The sequence below is a fragment of the Glycine soja genome, chromosome 16 (assembly GCF_004193775.1).
Source record: "Glycine soja cultivar W05 chromosome 16, ASM419377v2, whole genome shotgun sequence".
Lineage (NCBI taxonomy): Eukaryota > Viridiplantae > Streptophyta > Magnoliopsida > Fabales > Fabaceae > Glycine > Glycine soja.
The window spans coordinates 4,187,921-4,206,871 of NC_041017.1; the positions used below are offsets into that span (position 1 = coordinate 4,187,921).

At 31.8% G+C, this 18,951-nt stretch overlaps 2 protein-coding genes across 2 annotated transcripts; one reads left to right on the plus strand and one right to left on the minus strand.

Annotated features, from left to right (window-relative positions):
* Positions 1-3,048: 3,048 nt before the first annotated feature.
* Positions 3,049-5,282, minus strand: LOC114389260 (pentatricopeptide repeat-containing protein At3g26630, chloroplastic). Its single transcript, XM_028349891.1, has 2 exons — positions 5,180-5,282; positions 3,049-4,882 (listed from the first exon to the last, which is right to left on the minus strand). Exon 2 carries the CDS (start codon positions 4,810-4,812, stop codon positions 3,361-3,363), a length of 1,452 nt encoding a protein of 483 aa, XP_028205692.1. The 5' UTR covers positions 4,813-4,882; positions 5,180-5,282; the 3' UTR covers positions 3,049-3,360.
* A 6,402-nt stretch (positions 5,283-11,684) lies between these two features.
* Positions 11,685-13,323, plus strand: LOC114390613 (WD repeat-containing protein LWD1). Its single transcript, XM_028351413.1, has one exon. It carries the CDS (start codon positions 11,794-11,796, stop codon positions 12,826-12,828), a length of 1,035 nt encoding a protein of 344 aa, XP_028207214.1. The 5' UTR covers positions 11,685-11,793; the 3' UTR covers positions 12,829-13,323.
* The last annotated feature ends 5,628 nt before the right edge of the window (positions 13,324-18,951 follow it).

The window sequence follows — 18,951 nt, forward strand, 5'->3', positions numbered from 1 at the left end:
CTTAAAAATTATATTAATAGATAATTTAAAAATTAGATAATTATATAAAATTATTTTAAATCCTTAATGCACGATCAATAAATCCTAAACATTACATTAACATCTTTTATACATTGTCAAAAATAATTTAGCACATGCTTCTTAGTTCTTTTGTCTAGCTTTTATTTTCTTTGTACAAAAAAAAAAATACATTACATTAATCTTTTTAATTATTTTAAAAATATTATATTGTACCTGTGTAAGGGAGGTTGATGTAATTGTTAAAAAAATAAGAGAAATTTATACAGATTCATGAAACCTCAAGGTAATCTATTCTTTCTTTTTTAATGATTTGGATTCTTCTAAAGTGAAGATGCATTTTGGAGGATAAAGTGAATTCACTATTTGTTGATTAAAATATCAATAATAAAAAATATAATAAAATCATATATATATATATATATATATATATATATATATATATATATATTAAAATTAATTATAATTTCAATAGTTGATTTTTTAATTAATTAATTATTGTTTTAATTACCCATTTAATTTCTATATTTTTCAAACTTAATCATTTTAGTTTCTATAGTTACTAAGTAAATTTTGTAGTTCCTAAATTTTATATTTTAATTTTCAAATTAAATTTTTTTAACTAAGCAATTAAAGAATTTTAACCACAGATACCTTTTGAGAATTAAAATATAAATTTCATGAACCACAAAATTCATTTATTAATTGTATAGACTAAAATAATTAAGTTTGAAAATTATAGAAACTAAATAAATAATTAAACCTCAATTATTATTATTATTTTCTAAAATATGTTTTTTTTACTTTCAGAGGAGAAATTTCATTTTTCATACTAGCAAAATTTAAAGTTTAATTGTATTTTTTTTTATTTTGCAGATATGGTGTATTTTTTTCTAAAAGAATTTGGTCCCCATAATTTTAATTTTATATCATTTTTTTACGTGAACTATATATTTTTTTATTTGTACGTTAATGAAAATATTGACATGGTACTTTATTATATTGTCACATTAGTACATTTATGTCAACGTTTGACACTTTATTGTATTATTATCTCATTTGTATTTTTATTAAATATTGTATGTCCAATTAATGAATGAATTAAAATTACTTAATTTTAAAAGTAAAATCAAATTCATGAAAAAACGAGAGATCAAATCCACAAAATCACGATAAAAGAAAATAAAAAAATACAATTAAACCAAAACTTTAAATGTTTATATATTGTAAATTTTAAAGAAAACGCAAGATAAAATATGAGGATGGAAAAAAAGTACAGGAGAAGGAAGCTAAAATTGAGAAGATGTTTTGGTTGTTGGAATTAATAGAAAGAAAAAAGAAGAAGTAGGGAAATATAAAAGACTTCATTAATTGCTTGATTAAATATAAAAAAGCAAAAATATAGTATTTGATATAAAACTTTTTTGTTCTTATATAAAATAATATATAACTTATTTTGTTGCGAAGAATAGTGTATTGTGTAAAGGATAAAGTGATTTGTGAATATATCTAATTTTATCTTAATTTTTTTCTCTCTTTTGCCTATTTTTAGCTTTTTAAAAAATCAGTAAAATTTAGCTTTATTAATTTAAAAATAAAAAGGAGCATCAATAATAAATGGTAAAAATATTAATAAAATAACACCAATAAATAAATAATTCTGAAAAAGAAAATGGAAACAAAATAAAAACAAACAAACCAAAAAAGGGAGAAAAAGAAAAGAAAAGAGAGGGAGAGATGACTCTTAAAAAAAAATTAAAAAAAAAAGGAGTGATCCAATTTTGGGAAAGGTTAGAAGCCATTTTGTGTTTGTCTTCCCTGTTTACCTTCCTTCCTCAGTATAGCATAATGTGCCCACAGCAATGGCAACAAAACTGTCTTGTTTACTTGGGAGTTAGGACAATTTTGGCTTTATCTATCACACATGTATCATTTTTCCTCCTTAATTACTCACACATTATCACACCCTTACTCATTCGACGGAGATTACCATTTTTTTTCTTCTCGTTTAGACACACATACACTAGCACATGTTCCCTTTGAATTAGAAAAGAAATAAAGGGACCGAAGAGAGAGATAAATAAAAGAAAAAACAAAATAAACAATATGTTACTTAAATGGATAAAAAAGAAGACGTATTGTAAAAAAAAATTACAATGAAAAGAATAAAAATCGAACTTAAGTCTTCGTGCATCTACCTCAGTCATCCCATTACTAAGTTAATTCTAATTGCCGAATAAATCTTTTTATTTATATAGATGAATAAAAGAGTGATTAAAAATAAATAAATAATATAACAGAATTATATTAATTTGAAATTAAATTTAATTAAAATAAATAAATTTTGTCCAACGAAATGTCAATTTTTTCTTTTCTCCTCACTTTTACTCCCAAAACAAACTACTTTTTTCTATATTAAAAAAACTTCTGCTTTTAGTTGGACGTTTTTACAGGTTTATTTTCATATGAAAAATTTGGACTTTGTTATTTCGTATGCAATGACAAATCGGGGTAAGCATAATTACTCAACCAGCCCGCAACCCAAATATTCCAGTTCAAAAAAAGTGATTCAGACGGGTCTGTAAGGGTATCGGGTAAGTTCAAAATGGATTTTATGGGTTGTTTCGGGCGGAAGCGGTTTAAAAAAAAAAAAACCCAAGCTAGTGATCATATGAAGAAAAAATAATCATTTATTCACCAAAAAAAACATAAAATTCACAACAAAAAAATCATTTTTTATTAGTATTCTTCACTAGATTTTTTTTCTCAATTTCTTAGAATTTCGTCCTTATAAAAAAAATTTCTACCATCACATATAACTTTTTATGCTGTGTTTATGTTACTAGCGCAGTCTTGTTTATGATCACAGTTGCAGGTGCGCTGTGGTTTGCTGGTGTTGCATCCTGGCCATACGATGAGGAGAACAAACAGTTGCAGGGTACATGGGAGGAAGAATGATCATGAACTTGTAGCTTTCTTGTTAACTTTAAAAAACTTAATAAAATAAAAAATTATATTGACATGTATAAATTTCACCCATTAAAATATTTATCCATAAATATGAGCTCACCTTACCCTTCAAAGTGAATGTCTAGACTGAATATTTGACAGAATTCTAAGATCTATAATAAGTGTCATATAAATTGTAAGCTTCAACTCCCCCTCCCCCCCTCTTTTTTTCAATGAATATTTCTTTAGTTTATAAGACAAACTATGCAACATGTTTAAGCACAAATTAGAGGCATCTGTTTGGCTATATGTGTATATAGACTTCTCATTAAAGCTCCACAGAAGACATCTTGGCATGAATCTTTATCATTGGGCGACAGAAGTCACAATTTATCAACTTGTTTTGCTGATATCAATCTGCATCCCCCTTGAGCTCGGGACTTGAGGTGGAGAGCTCGTGGAGGAATGGTCCAAAACTAGTTCTGAGAAATCCAAATCCCCGTATTGCTTGTGTATAAGTTTTTTAATGTCGTCGAAACTAGTGAGTTTGTTCTTGTGGAGCAATTCTGCAACATCATGATTAGCTTCCATGGTGTTCCCTGATGTGTAATTCTCATCCAACTCAATAGCACGAGTATAGATTTCAACCATGCATGTATAGTGTTCCAAGATAGGTGTTATACCATAATGATCTGTCATAAGATTGAAATACTTCTGAGCTAGTTCCAGGTCATTCATATAAACGCAAGCACTCAGAACACCAACAAAAGTGATAGCATCAGGAACCTCATTTGCCTTCTCCATTTCATCAAAAAGGGATAAGGCTTCATCTCTATACCCGTGCACACCCAAGCTAGTGATCATGGTATTCCAAGTAGCCAAGGTTCTCACCTGCATCATATCAAACACTGTCCTCGCATCATCTAAATAGCCACACTTGCTGTACATGTCTATAAGCGCGGTACCCAAGAATGGCTCAAGCTCAAAACCATTCTTGAGAGCAAAATCATGAACCCTTCTACCCAACTTGAGGCTACCCATCTCAGTACATGCTCTGACCAGGCTCACCAAAGTGTACTCATTTGGCCTCACATTATCAACCTGCTGCATTCTTTCAAACAGATTGAAGGCTTCAATGGGCTGCTTGTGTTTCACATACCCATCAATCATTGCAGTCCATGAAACAACATTCTTGGAAGGCATCTGCTCAAATAGCTCCCTGGCAGTGTCCAATTTCCCACAGGCAACAAGCCCAGAAATCACGGTGGTCCACGCGAACACATTGCGCACACGCATTTTATCAAACACCTTCCGTCCATCATCCACATTCTCACACTTGAAGTAGAGATTCATCATGGTGTTTTGCACATACAGGTCACCCCAAAATCCCATTTTGATGGCCAAAGCATGGGCTACTATTCCAAGATCAAGGGCACTAGAGGCCATGCAAGCATTGATCACAAAAGGGTATGTAAACTTGTCAGGTGCAAAGCCCTGGCATAGCATGGCCTTGAACAAAAGAAGGGCCATTTTAGGAGAACCACCAATGGTAAAAGCTCTAATCATGACATTCCAAGTGAAGACATCTGGGGCATTGAGTTGATCAAATACCAAAGTGGCATATTTCATTTTGCCATAAGAGGAAGAGAGCTGAATTAGTTTCCTCATAAGCAATTGGTCATAGGTAAGACCAAAACGGATTATTTTGCCATGGACTTGCTTGAGTTGTTTGAAGTTGCTACATTTTTGAAGCAAGACAAGGGCTTCCTCAGAACCAAACCTTGTTCTTGGGGTTCCCAAGTAGGGAGCATTAATAATGTCTGGGCTACAACATGCCACCTTCATGGCATGCCCAATTCCAATTTTTGTTCAAGCTATTGGCTATGTTGAAGTTGTCAGTGCCAATTGGGGTAACCTGAGGACACAAAAAACAAACTCATGACCAAAGAAATCTTAAGGATAATGTTATATGAGATCGTTGTGCTCCACCGCACGATTGGAAGATGGTTGTGCTCTTTGGATAAGGTTACATATATCAATAATTTTGGAAAATCAAAGGACACTCCGCTTCAGCATAACATTGCGAATGGAGACAAAAACATTGGACGTGGTACCAATAACAACCTTAGAATAAAATAGGTATATTCTAGACTATTTGACACTGAATACAGACAAAAAATTGGATTTGGAAAAGTAAATGAATTTTCTTAACTTGTTGAACCTGAAGAGCTGGTTTGGCTGCAGAGAGTGTAGCTGAAGCCATGTTTCAGCACTGAATTTTCTTAAGCAGAAGGTGAAGCCTTGTAGGAAACTAAATTTTCAGGTTACATGTTATTATGGCTCGTAAAGTTTAATAGGAACCAAGTGAGGATGAGATCATGGATAGTTTCTCATTCAATGAATGGCTGTGATAGGTGCTTTATTGTTTCTACTCTATATTGATGGTTGGATCTGAACCTAGAGTCCCTAAGTGGGCCAGATTATGGGCTTTCCACTTGCATGGGTGGAGAAAATAATTGGAGGAAATAATTAAATTCATCCTCAAAATGTATGGTGCACGGATAAATTCTCAAATTAATTTTGTTGCTAAATTTATAAGATTATTTTATCATTAAATTGTAATGTTTAAGAATTAATTTAAAAATAAATTATATTTTTTAAGAATCAATTTCACATTAACTTATAAAATTTAAGAATTAATCTATCATTAAATTATCTATATGATTAATTTGTCATATTTTTTATATAAAAATTAACTCAATTTGAATTTTTTTTATCTTCAAGTAACTAATTTTTCAACATTTCACACTTTGAAAAACGAAATTGATTATTTATCCCGTAAAACTTCATTAAAATTGTAGGCTCTCTTTTTTGTTGAAAGAAAATTGAGTTTTTTAGAGTTTAAAACCTCCAAAGAAAAATATTGAATTTGTGGGCAACATCAACATGCGACACCCACACTGTCAGAAACGACAGAAAGAAATATGTGACAGGAGATGCGAATGGTGATGTTTATGGCCATTCTTTACTTGAATTCATGTGCTTTGATCAAAACTTGCTTGCAATTTAGATCCCACTTAGCTATTGTATAAATAAATTTATATAACATTTTATAAGAAAGACAGGGATAAAAAAAAGAGAAAAGAAAATAAATGTACTTTCTTTGTCGCATTCTTGTTTACTAGGAAATGGGCTAGTATATAATTGTTTTCACTTAAGTTTTGTCCGTGTTTCCACTGTGACTCCTTATTTCAAAGAAATTCACTTATGATGTGCACAATGTTTGTGCTATGTGTTTGACACTAACTATTTATGGTTTGGGTTTTGATACTTTTGCCTGAGCTGTTTGGTGATTGAATACATGACTTGAGATTCGTGGTAGCCGAGGGAAAAGTTGTTGCTGCTTAAAATGTCTGGTGTGGGATGATGGGTGCATTTGTGACTTTGTGTGTGTGTAATGGCTTGCTATCTTAATTGTTTAATCTTTCTAGGGGGGGCAGCTGATCCATGAGTGGTGTCATTGGAGTACATAGTGGACTATGGTACCGATTCCTTTTTCTTTTATCTTTACATTGTGCTATGTTGGTTTCTTTTCAACTGACCAGGGTTCTGTTATTGAATTCTTAGCTTCTTTTTTTTCTCCCTAGACTTAAGGTTATTGACGGTGAATTTAGAGAAGCACACTAAATAACATTAGACCTATTTAAGACCCTCTAATTTATGAGGTTAAAAGCACTGATATGATAAAACCCTCCAACTTGAGATAGCCACATTGATTGCTCTAAGAACAATGTTTGCCTGATTAAGACGAGATCAACACAAAGTTATGTTCTTCCCACATGATTTTGGTTTTTCCGATTTTTTTTTTTACTGACAAATATTAGTTTTTGTTAACAGAGGAAATTGAATCCGTGATTCAAACCAACCAAATAATAATTTTCCTGTGCGTAAAGAACACATCCAAATCCATGTTTTGTTCCTCTTTCAGTTGGCACCAAGTAAAATGTTGGGTGTTTGTAACTACTGACATAAGTGAGCAATGTGTTTGGAAGCTGTTTACACCTTACAGTGGAAAAAAACACTTAATAAACCTCTGTTGGATTTGCACTCAAGCAGTGGTTAGGAGTATTTCCTATACTCCTTGAAAATGTCTTCTCTTTGAAATTCTAGAAATTATTCTTATATAATTATAATTGTTTACATGAAAAGATAAAATAAAATTAAAAAGCATGGTGCTGAATTTGATTATTGTAAATTATGTTAATTTGGTGACCACCCCCCGCCTTCACCCCTTTCTTTTTAGGTGCAAAATACGCTCATAAAAGACAAATGATACATACGCTGTACGCATCATAAAACAACGAACAAGTCCACGAATTTAGCAATAAAATAAAACGTTCCAATTCAGGATTAAATAAGGAATTTCTCAACAAGCAAGACTCGTTCTTTTTTAGTTGTTTTACCCTTCAAAATATTAAAAGGGCCTTCCTATCTCATCCATCAATATCTGCTTTTTTTTTAAGGTCTCATCCATCAAATATATAAATTAAAGAACGTCAAATGCATTTTTTTCCCTTCAGAGACATTGATAGCAATAGATTCTTTTCTTTTTCTTTCTGATTGATCATTTTTATTTTTATTTTTACTTTTGAGATTGAAATCTATGATTTGTTGTGATGCGTCGGAAGAAGGATTAACGGGGCGATGGTGCTACGGTGGCCGAAGGATTCCACAACTACAGTGGCAGATCCATATTTTTTTAATGGAGGCAAAAAATAAAAAATTATTTTCTCATATGAAAAATAAGTTTTATGAAAATATTAGAAAAAATGAATACACCCTAAAGTTAAAAAGATAAAATGACTAAAATTAATATCAATTTATTTTTTCTTTCATCTTTTACAATTTTTTACATTAATTTTTTTAGAAAAATTATCTTATAAGAACAATTATTTTTTATGGGACAAAAAACATATTTATTTAATATATTAAAGTAAAAAAAAATTCTTTATGGGAGCGCAATTGCCCATTACTCTCTACTTAGATTCATCACTGCTGACACTGAAGTGATTTTCACAAGTAGGAACTCTAACAATGAGTAAAAAAGAGTATTAGGAAAATATATGTTGAGACTCGAGTTACTTACTTGTCAGAAGAAACATTTATATATAGATATTATTGGCGGGAAAATCCATTGGAGTCCATTTTCCCGAAGCACCATGTTGCCATGTGATCAAATATTTCTTAAGTCTATTATTTAGTGAACAACTTAGAATTGTGATCAAGTTTATTTGTTATCTTATCTAGAGTGTTGTAGTCAAGATACTGTCCATAGCAGTTCCTCCCAAATCAGTCTTAGTGGAATGCAAGCAATATTGACTCAAGATTTAAGGGAGAGACATCTCCATAACATATCTCATTACATGCTTATCATCTAAACTCCATCAGTGGTCGACCTTAATGATTTATTGCAATATACTCAATATGACATTCTTTCCATTTCGATACATCAGAAATATAAAAGCAGAAAACTAACACTTAAGGTGCACAACTCCCATTACATAAGAGAGAATAAGGGAGGTTAAAGGAGGAGGACAAAGTCATGATTGATTCGAATTTAGCAAGCCAATCTCTCAAGAATTAGCTTCACGAAGAATGTGCCTCCTCAAACATACCTCCCAGTCAAGAGCTAGCCTATCATGAATCATCTTGATTAAAGGAAAGTAAGGGTGAAATTTATCTGTGTTGTCCTGAACTAATTCCAAAGCCATCCTTAAATCTGATTCACAAACAATAAAAAACCTGAAGCCGCGCGTCATCCCAAGTTGCACATTGTATTATTAAATAATTTATTTAAAACTACAAAATTAAGAAAAATCAATTAAATTAAAAGGTGAGACTCACCAAAATTTATTTATTTTTAAATAAATTTTAGTCGACATTCAACAATAATGCATGTATTTAATTTTTTTTACTAGTATTTATCTTTTGTCTAAAATATAATTTTCGTCCTCCTATTTTTTTAAATCTACAATTTTAGTCTTTTTTATTTTTTAATTGAGACAGTTTATCTCACGCTTTTAAAAAATTTATTATTTTTTCCTCTATTTATTAATTGATACATTTTATCTCCCTACTTTTAACAAATATATTATTTTAGTCCCGTTGATTAATTTCATACTTTGCGGTGTACTTTTTGAATTCCTTTTTTTAATAAATTAAGTTTGTTAACATTTAAATAATTAAAAAAAATATTTGTCATGTGGATAATAAATAAACATATGCCAATCAACATTTACGGAAAACATAGATCAACACGTCTAAAATTTGCCACAAGAACTAAAATTGTGAGTTTTGTAAAAGCAGGGAACGTATGTCTTAATTAAAAAATGTGAAATTGAAATCGTGAATTTTTTAAAAGTGAGAAACAAAATGTCTCAATAAAAAAATGAAGTGACTAAAATCTCAAATTTGAGAAAATAGGAGACAAAAAATATATTTTAGTCTTATCTTTTTAAATTATTTGTAAACATTTTATGTAATAAACAATTTTTTATACCTTTGTTGTGTTTTTTTTTTCTCACAAGTCTCTTTTAGAGTAAATTCCCTTTGAAATATGGTTGGACACTAAATGCGAACATCTCTTTCCATGTAAATGTGAATCCTTGATTTGTCATGTTCTGAGTAGGGATGGAAACAGGTCAAGCTAGGCCTGACCTTGGCTTGAATGAAAAATAGGATAACTAATCATTTTCTTTTTTAAATGTGTAAAACGCTGACAAATTCGTTTCTAAAAGATAAAAATTCAAATTTTAACCCTGGAAAGTAAAAAAGGTGTGACAAATCTATCAATCTGATAATTTTCGTTTGTTATTGTTAATGCAAGAGCCTATATGGTATATTTATGGACAAATTTGTCAACGCTCTATACATTTAGGAACAAAAATGACTATTTACCCAAAATATAATTTAATTTTTATCTTGCTTTACACTTAAACAAATGATGCTTATTAATCAATATTATATTTATTATTATGTTTGTTTTAACTTATGTTTGTTTTCCTATTTTTTTAAGTATTTATTGTAATTTTATGTTTGCAACAATTAAAAAAGGGAAGAAGATTAAAATTAAATTATATTTTAGATAAATAATCATTTTTGTCCCTGAATGTGTAGAGCGCTAACAAATTTGTTCCTGAACACATCACATAGGCTCTTTCATTAACAGTAATAGACGAAAGAGTTAACAGATGGATGAATTTGTCACACTTTTTCTCTTTTAGGGACTAAAATTTAAATTTTCATCTTTCAAGAGACGAATTTGTTAGCGTTCTATACATTTAGGGACGAAAATAACTATTTACCCCTAAAAATATAAAGCTTGACTTGGCCTTTTTACCTATCATAGGCTTTTTTTTTAGGCTTGGTATGACCTATTTGAAAGTCTGGCTTGGCCTAAGAGCCTACTAAAATGCCTATTTTACAATAAATATTATATACAAAGGGAATATGATGACTATTAAACATGGCAAGAAAATTCGTACCCGTGGGTATTCGCCCTAATCCGTTCCGACTTTGATGGGTAATATCCGAGTTGACCGGGTATGAGTTCGGGTTCGAATTTTCCCCGATAACCAAAAGTCAGGTACGGATACGGGTATGGGATTACTAGATCCGTCCCAAACGTGCCCCGCCACTTAAAATCTTTAGAATTTTTACATAATTTAATCAAAAGACAGAGAATTTTTATTACTAGTTAATTTTATTTTAGAATTTTTACATAATTTAATATTATTTTCTTAACGATTTTTGTAGACACATGCGCTATAATAAATTTATTGATATATAAATAGTTAAAAATAAATGTTTAACAATCAATTTATTTTTTCTAAAATCAAAATTTTAATATTTTTTTTACAAAAAAAATATTTTTCTAATTTGGATTGGGTATGGGACGGGGTCGGGGATACCCGATATCCAACGGGTACCCGACGGGTATGGGGATGAGATAATAAACTTAAACTCATCGGTTATCGGATATAGGTATGAAGATATGTTGGAGAGTCAGGGTAAGGGATTGGGGAGACAATACTCGTACCCGCCCTGTCTCATTGCCATGTCTAATGACTATATAATGGAATTTTGAGAATTCCTATAGTATTTTTAAAAATTTAACATACTTTTCTTTTAATTTGTGTGTGAAAAGAAAAAATAAGTTAAAATTAATTTGAACACTCTAATATAAAATTAGAATTCACTAATTACCGTGACCCAAATAAAAATTATAATTATGCACTTTAAGTATTCAACAAAATGTTGCAAACAAAATAATTTAATAATCTATTCTTAATATTTTATTTGATTTATTTTTAAAAGTTTTAATATATAATAATAATAATAATAATAAATTTGTCAGCCTCACAAGCCTAATAGGTTTTTTTTTTTTTTTAACTTGAATCTAATCTCTATAATAAACAAGTCAGAATGAGATCAAAGGCTCTTGATAGGCCACCTGACTCATTTTATTCCTAACTATGAGATACTAATTCCCTCCACTAAATCCTGATTTTTTTTATGGGTGGAAATTAAAGTCCAAAGTTTAGAACAAATTATACAACTAAGCTATACTCTTTAATCGGTGAACCCTAATATATATTTGTTGTTTAAGTTATCCACTAAGGATAGAATAATATAAATAAGAACAGTCCTTAATAAATAAAAAGTGATCCATTCCGCATACATTACTACTGATCGAGCGAGCAGCGTTTGTTTGTTCCTTCCTCAGTCGTTGTGACAGTGTGTGTGAGTGAGTGAGTGAGAGCGACGATGGGCGCGAGCAGCGACCCCACCCAAGACGGTTCCGACGAGCAGCAGAAGCGTTCGGAGATCTACACCTACGAGGCCCCCTGGCACATCTACGCCATGAACTGGAGCGTCCGCCGCGACAAGAAGTATCGCCTCGCCATCGCCTCCCTCTTAGAGCAGTACCCTAACCGCGTGGAGATTGTCCAGCTCGACGACTCCAACGGCGAGATCCGTTCCGACCCCTCCCTCTCCTTCGAGCACCCTTACCCTCCCACCAAGGCCATCTTCATCCCCGACAAGGACTGCCACCGCCCCGATCTCCTCGCCACCTCCTCTGACTTCCTCCGCGTCTGGCACATCTCCGAATCCGCCGTCGAACTCAAGTCCCTCCTCAACGGCAACAAGAACAGCGAGTACTGTGGGCCCCTCACCTCCTTCGACTGGAACGAGGCCGAGCCCAGACGCATAGGCACCTCCAGCATCGATACCACCTGCACTATCTGGGATATCGAGAAGGAAACCGTCGATACTCAACTAATCGCTCATGATAAAGAGGTTTATGATATCGCATGGGGTGGCGTCGGAGTCTTCGCCTCCGTCTCCGCTGACGGTTCCGTTAGGGTTTTCGATCTCCGCGACAAGGAACACTCCACCATCATCTACGAGAGCTCGGAGCCGGACACGCCTCTGGTGCGGCTCGGGTGGAACAAGCAGGACCCACGCTACATGGCGACGATAATCATGGACAGTGCAAAGGTGGTGGTGTTGGATATTCGTTTTCCCACGCTCCCTGTGGTGGAGCTGCAGCGACACCAGGCGAGTGTGAACGCGATTGCGTGGGCCCCACATAGCTCGTGCCATATATGCACGGCCGGGGATGATTCGCAGGCGCTGATTTGGGACCTTTCTTCCATGGGTCAACCCGTGGAGGGTGGGCTTGACCCTATTCTTGCGTACACTGCCGGAGCGGAGATTGAGCAGCTTCAGTGGTCGTCTTCGCAGCCTGATTGGGTCGCTATTGCTTTCTCCACCAAGCTTCAGATTCTTAGGGTTTGAAATTTGATTTCTCTGAAACTTCTGTTTCCCTGTATGTGCAAACGAAAATTGGGGATACTTTAGATTTGAAAACAAAACACAGTTGTATTGTTGTTTCTTTTTATTGTTGAAACTAATGCTAACCCCTTCGTGATTTCTGGCTTTGGGACGATGGTGGTTTTGTTTAGGGTTTAGGGTGTTAAACTAGCCTTAGTTTGTTTCTGCCAAGTTAGTTAGTCTGCAAGTATTTTAAAGAAATTGTCTGTGACATTATCAATTTCGGCCTTGATATCAAGGTTTTTAAACTGTCTGTGGCCGCATTTTTCCATAATTTTCTGCATTTTCAAGGATTGAGGCGAAACTGCGACTGCAAATTTTGCAGTTTTGTTGCGATTGTTATAATTGCAGGAAATTGTGGACAAATAGGGCTTTAGAGAGTCTAAAACCTTGATGTTTTTGTCGCATTCTTGTTTACTAGGAAATGAAATGACCTTGTATGTAAATGTTTTCACTTCAGTGTTGTCCATGTTTCCACCTGTGACTCTTTAACACCAAAGAAATTCACTTGTGATGACCACAACTGTCCACAAGGGTTATGTTTTGTGTTTGACGTGATGCTGTCTAAAACCTTGATGTTATTTGTCGCTTTTGTCGCATTCTTGTTTAATAGGAAATGGGCTTGTATGTAAATGTTGTCACTTTTGTCTATGTTTCTGCTGTGTCTCGTTAACTCAAAGAAATTCACTTATTATGTGCTGCAAGGGCTGCGCTGTGTGTTTGACGCCATCTAATTGTGGTTTGGGTTTTGATGGCTTTTGCTTGTTGTCTGGTGATTGAATGTTATGACAAAGATTCATTGTAGCTGACTCCACCTAGTGGGAAAAAGGTTTGGTTCTTGTTGGTGTTTGGTGCTTAAGCTGTTTGGTGTTGGTTTGTTTGGATGATGGATGCATTTGCGCGTGTGTGTGTGGATGTTCTGATATCTTAATTATTTAATCTTTCGGGGCCCTGATTAAGAGAAACCAACATGGCACAATATAAAGATAAAGGGTTCTGTTATTGGATTCCTACCTTTTTCTTTTTCTCCCTAGACTAAAGGTTATCGAAGGTAAAGTTTTAGACTTTAGAGAAGCACACTGAATAACATTAGACCCATTTAAGACCCTCTAATTTAAGAGTTTCAAGCACTGATGTGATAAACCCTCCAACTTAAGATTAGCCCTAAGAACAATGCCTGCCTGATTAATTATATTTCTTTCCAAATGATTTTTGGTTTCCACTGTTGTTATTGCAAAGAAAGAAAGCATTTAAACCAATTAACTACTTTTCCCTACGGGTACAGGTAAAGAACACACCTACCTCTTCCCATATATATGGACAATATATTCCTTGTTATTCTCTTTAAGTTGGCACCAAGTAAACTGTGATTGTTTGCAACTACTGATACATAAGACAGATGATTTGAAAGCTGTTTGCAGTGGGAAAAAATTGGAGTTAATAAAACCTCTGTTGGATTTGGGCACTCAATCGGTGGTCACAGGAAGATTTCCCTGGAAATGTCTTCTCTTTGAAGTTCTAGAAATTATTCTTATATATTGTAATTGTTTTCATGAAAATATAAAAAGCATGCTGCAGAATTTGATTGTTGTAAATCATGTTAAATAATTCAACTGGTGAGTTGCCTTGTACTTGAAATGATGATTTTTCCCTTCGTTTAAGCATTCTGTCTGAATACCAGATCATTTCCTCTTTGGGTGAACTTCATGGTGATAGCTTTTAGATTTTCAAACTTTGTGCTAAACTGAACCAGTAAAAGTCAATTTGAGCAGAGCATTTGATCCCTAGATGAGCCATATAAAACGGCTGTTAGATTTTCAAACGTTATTTTCTATCATTTTTTTTTCGCTAACCCGTATATCTGGAAAATAATCTTTTGGTGAATGGTGGCTCCCTGGCCAGAAGAATTGAAGGAATTGTGCTGGTATAAGCATCTATCTGTCTTTGCCTGCAACAGCATTTAACTAAATCATAGCGACAAACAATAAATCTTCTCAGAGGGATGTGAAAGGAAGGATTTATGGATGTAGCCAATTAGAGACCTGCAATTACAATTAGTTTAGTATTATATCGAATATCTTGGTTCAAGTACATCAATCCACTACCAATTTTTTATATATCTATTAGACTGGTCAAATTATAGAATTCAATGATGGGCTCCATCTAAACCATCTTAGTGGCAGTGAACTTATTAATAGCCACGAACTTGGAGAGGCTCAGTTTTGACCATTCTGATTATTGTAGTTGATCACTTGTTGCTTTCCACAAACCAGGTGTGATGCAAATTTTTTAAATGATATATATGCTTCTGGATGATAATATAGTACATGATTGTAGCCCAGTTAAGCAGACACGTATCTCTTTTCTTGTCCACAAAATGTAGAATGACGTTGCTTGTGCACATGAGTATATGTGCCCTTTATATACTCCGTAATTTATTGGATGACAAACTAAATCAACCTACCAGTTTTTTTCCCTACCGTTGAAATATGAACATACTTGAAAGGGTCCTCACAGTCACTAGAAGTATTGAGGGGGTATATATACTTATATTTCACTGCTAAGGAGGAATAAATTAACTAGTAATTTTGGAATCGTTTGGTTTCTCTTCCATTTAACTATGAAATACATGAATATCAGACATGATACAGACACGAGTACTTCAATACCTAATGTCTAAAATATAACAGACAGGCACATCACAAATATACATAAATTGATAATATATTCATCTTTTGAATTGAAATACGAATAGCATAGACTAAAGTATTTAAATTGATAATATATTCATCTTTTTAAGTGTAAAGATATCCACTTAAGTATTCAAACCAACAAAAAGTTATTTTTAAATTAGAAATTTAATAGGAAGTGTTGAATAAGTATCACTATGTGTTGATGTCGAAAATATGTCCGATACGACAACACTTAAAATAAAAGAGGTGTTGGTGCTTGATAGCATTTTAATTATGTGAAGGTGTTACTTAATAGGGGGAATAGAACTACAACTGCACAAAGCTGGGCAATGTAACAATACATGGGATGGCTGTATTATCTTGTAGCTGCATTGCTAGGATGAACCATGACATTCACTTCTGCATGAAGTAAGGAGGGATCATTTGGAAATGTTTTTCCAATTGAGTTAAGGTGAAAATCTAACATAGTGGAGAAGTTGTGAACGATGTAAACGCGTTTTTGGTTTACGAAATTGAAAAATATTTCATTTTTAAGTATTAATTGCTATCCTGAAATTGCTACATTATATTAGATATCTAGCCAAATGTTTTACAATTGATTTCCCTATTTCATCAGCAAACTTAAAAAAATAGCATTTCCAACCCTCTTGGTAAAAACATAATTTGAAGATGCGTATATGAAATAAGGATTTTTTTTTTTTTTTTATGAATATAAAAGAATAAAACATGAAAGAACATACTACTGTCTCAAATAAGAAAAGCCGAAAGCATCATCATTAGCTAAGACTAAGGCTTTGTTTGTTGTAGGGGAGGGGAGAAGAAATAGGAGAAAAATAATGTTGATTTTATATGGATTTCGCACCTTTTATACTCCATTTTAACATAAATATTTTTCTTCAATTTCTATCTTCTAAATCAAACACAGCATAGAGGCAATATTGAAGGAGGGCACGATCAAACAAGGTGATCCAAGCTTTGCCAGCCAGTCCACACACATGCTGGCTTCCCTGTAAGAGTGAGCAAACTGAATCTGCCATTCGATTCTTGAAAGATAGGATCTTTCTAATAAGGTTGGTTGAAGTATCCTATTGTGAACCCATATATGTTGAAGACTTGCTTAACAATGTTGGTGATATTTTGCATACTTTGATAATTTATTTTACATATTTTGTATGTTTTGCATATATTATGCACGTTCTACATATTATGCCCTAAAGATTATTTTGTTGAGTTTCTATCAATACCTAATCAACATTTTGATTAACCATAACCACTGATTTATTTAGATTTTGAATTAGTTATTATTAAACTTTTTGGATCAACATTTTATACAACTAGTTATCATTAAACATAATTTTGATTAACCATCACCATCTATGATAAGTTTGTTAACTTTTATAATAATTTTCTTAAAAGTCATACCAATGATAATTTATAACTAATTGATGGTTTAGACCCAAAGTTTTTAGTACAAGTAGTTTAATACTTGAGTTCTTTAGTTAAGGTCTCAGATTCAATCTTTGGCTTAAACGTACTGTCATAACTAGTGGTATTACTTTATCTTCAAAATTGACTGACCCGATGAAAAAGAATTAGTTGAGTGTCAAATAAGAAATAACATGTATCTCTAGTTAAACAAAAAAATTAAAATTAATTGATGATATAAAAATGTCTTACACTATCCGTACATGACCATCAAACTCAAATTGAATTATATTATCAATCAATCACAAATTATGATAAGTATGATTTTTAAGTAATTTTTGTAAAAGTAATAAATTTATTGTACATGATAATTTTTTATTGGATGGTTGTGTAAAAAATCTTTACACTATCTATATATGAGCTTTTTCTCTAAATTTAAATTGAATTTAAAACTTTTAAAATTAGAGACCTGAAAGAGCAGGCTATATACTGTGTGAACTAAGAGAAGAAAATCATTTGAATAATAAATAAGTTAGATACTAAATTAATAATATAATAAAATTTCATCAAAATAGTGAAAATAAAAAAATCATTAATATGGCCCACAAATTTTTTGTTTTATTTAAAATCACATATATTTTGCATAAGAAGTAAACTAAAAATATCACATTAATAAGGTTTAATAAACTTGATAGATAGTTAAGTTTTTTAAACATGCCGAGAAGAGACTTGATTTCCTTATCGTGCTTAGGAAAGAGACTTTATTGAAAGAAGCAAAACTGACTTTGATGATTTTTCGGTCTGGAGAGTTAGTCTATGACTTTCAGCTATATGAATATCTTGTTTTTAACAAAATAAAATAAAAAATTATTCATAGTATGATGAGATTGATTTTTTTCTATACTAGTAAGTTCAATAAAAAAAATGTAGTATTTTTTAAGTAGAAAAGGAAAAACATATATATTAATCATTGAATTAGAAAAATCATCAACGACTAAGATGAAACAAATGGGAATATACAGGAGAAATTTGCATAAAATTTTAGCGCGTGTACAACTAAAACATTGTATATTATTATTATTAACTCAACCATGAGATTTGTTTAAAAATAAATAAGCATATTTTAATATTTTATTCATAAAAAATAAGCATATACCACCGAAATCAATTATATATAGGAGTGAAAACCATCTAATTGGTGCAACTTAGTTGACAACATACATTGAATTTGTGAAAAAGAATTTTTGTAAAGAAAAATCTAAATTTGATCCCTGCAAAATATATTATTGGAGAGATGTTAAAAACCTTAAGTGTAACTAAGTCTCAAACCCAATGAATACACTAGTTGTTAATCAAAAAATATATAAGGGTAAAAATTGGGAATAGTCAAGCTTTTTCAGAAAATAAATGAGGTAAAAACTTTTTATTAAAGCTTATTTAGTTGAAAATGTTAGATCTTAAGTTATTCATGTCATTTAGGTCGAATAGATCAACCTATTTTTTTAAAAAATATAAACAAGTATTTATTATTCTTCTAAAAAAGTATTTATTATTATTATTATTTTATTACATTAAATCTTACATTTATTTTGTCAATTCAAATATTAAAAATGTAGATTTAAATAAAAAGTCAAACAAAAGCTTATAATTAATTTTATTAAAAGACAAATTTATGTCTTATTTACAAGTCTTATTTACAAAATATTTTTTTTCTGTCAGTTATCATGATTTATAATAAACTCTTCAAATTATGTTTATATGGTACAAACAAAATAAATTTGATTTCCATATAGTTTAACATGTATATTTTCACTTTTATATTGGTGTTAAATTATCATAAAATAAGCTATTAAATATGTTTATAAGTTAGATTAAGTTTCTTAAAAAAAGAAGTCAAACTAAGTTTTCATGTAGTTCAAACTCAAATCTTTTAAAAAAATTGACAAATAAATAGGTTAAATAATCCGTC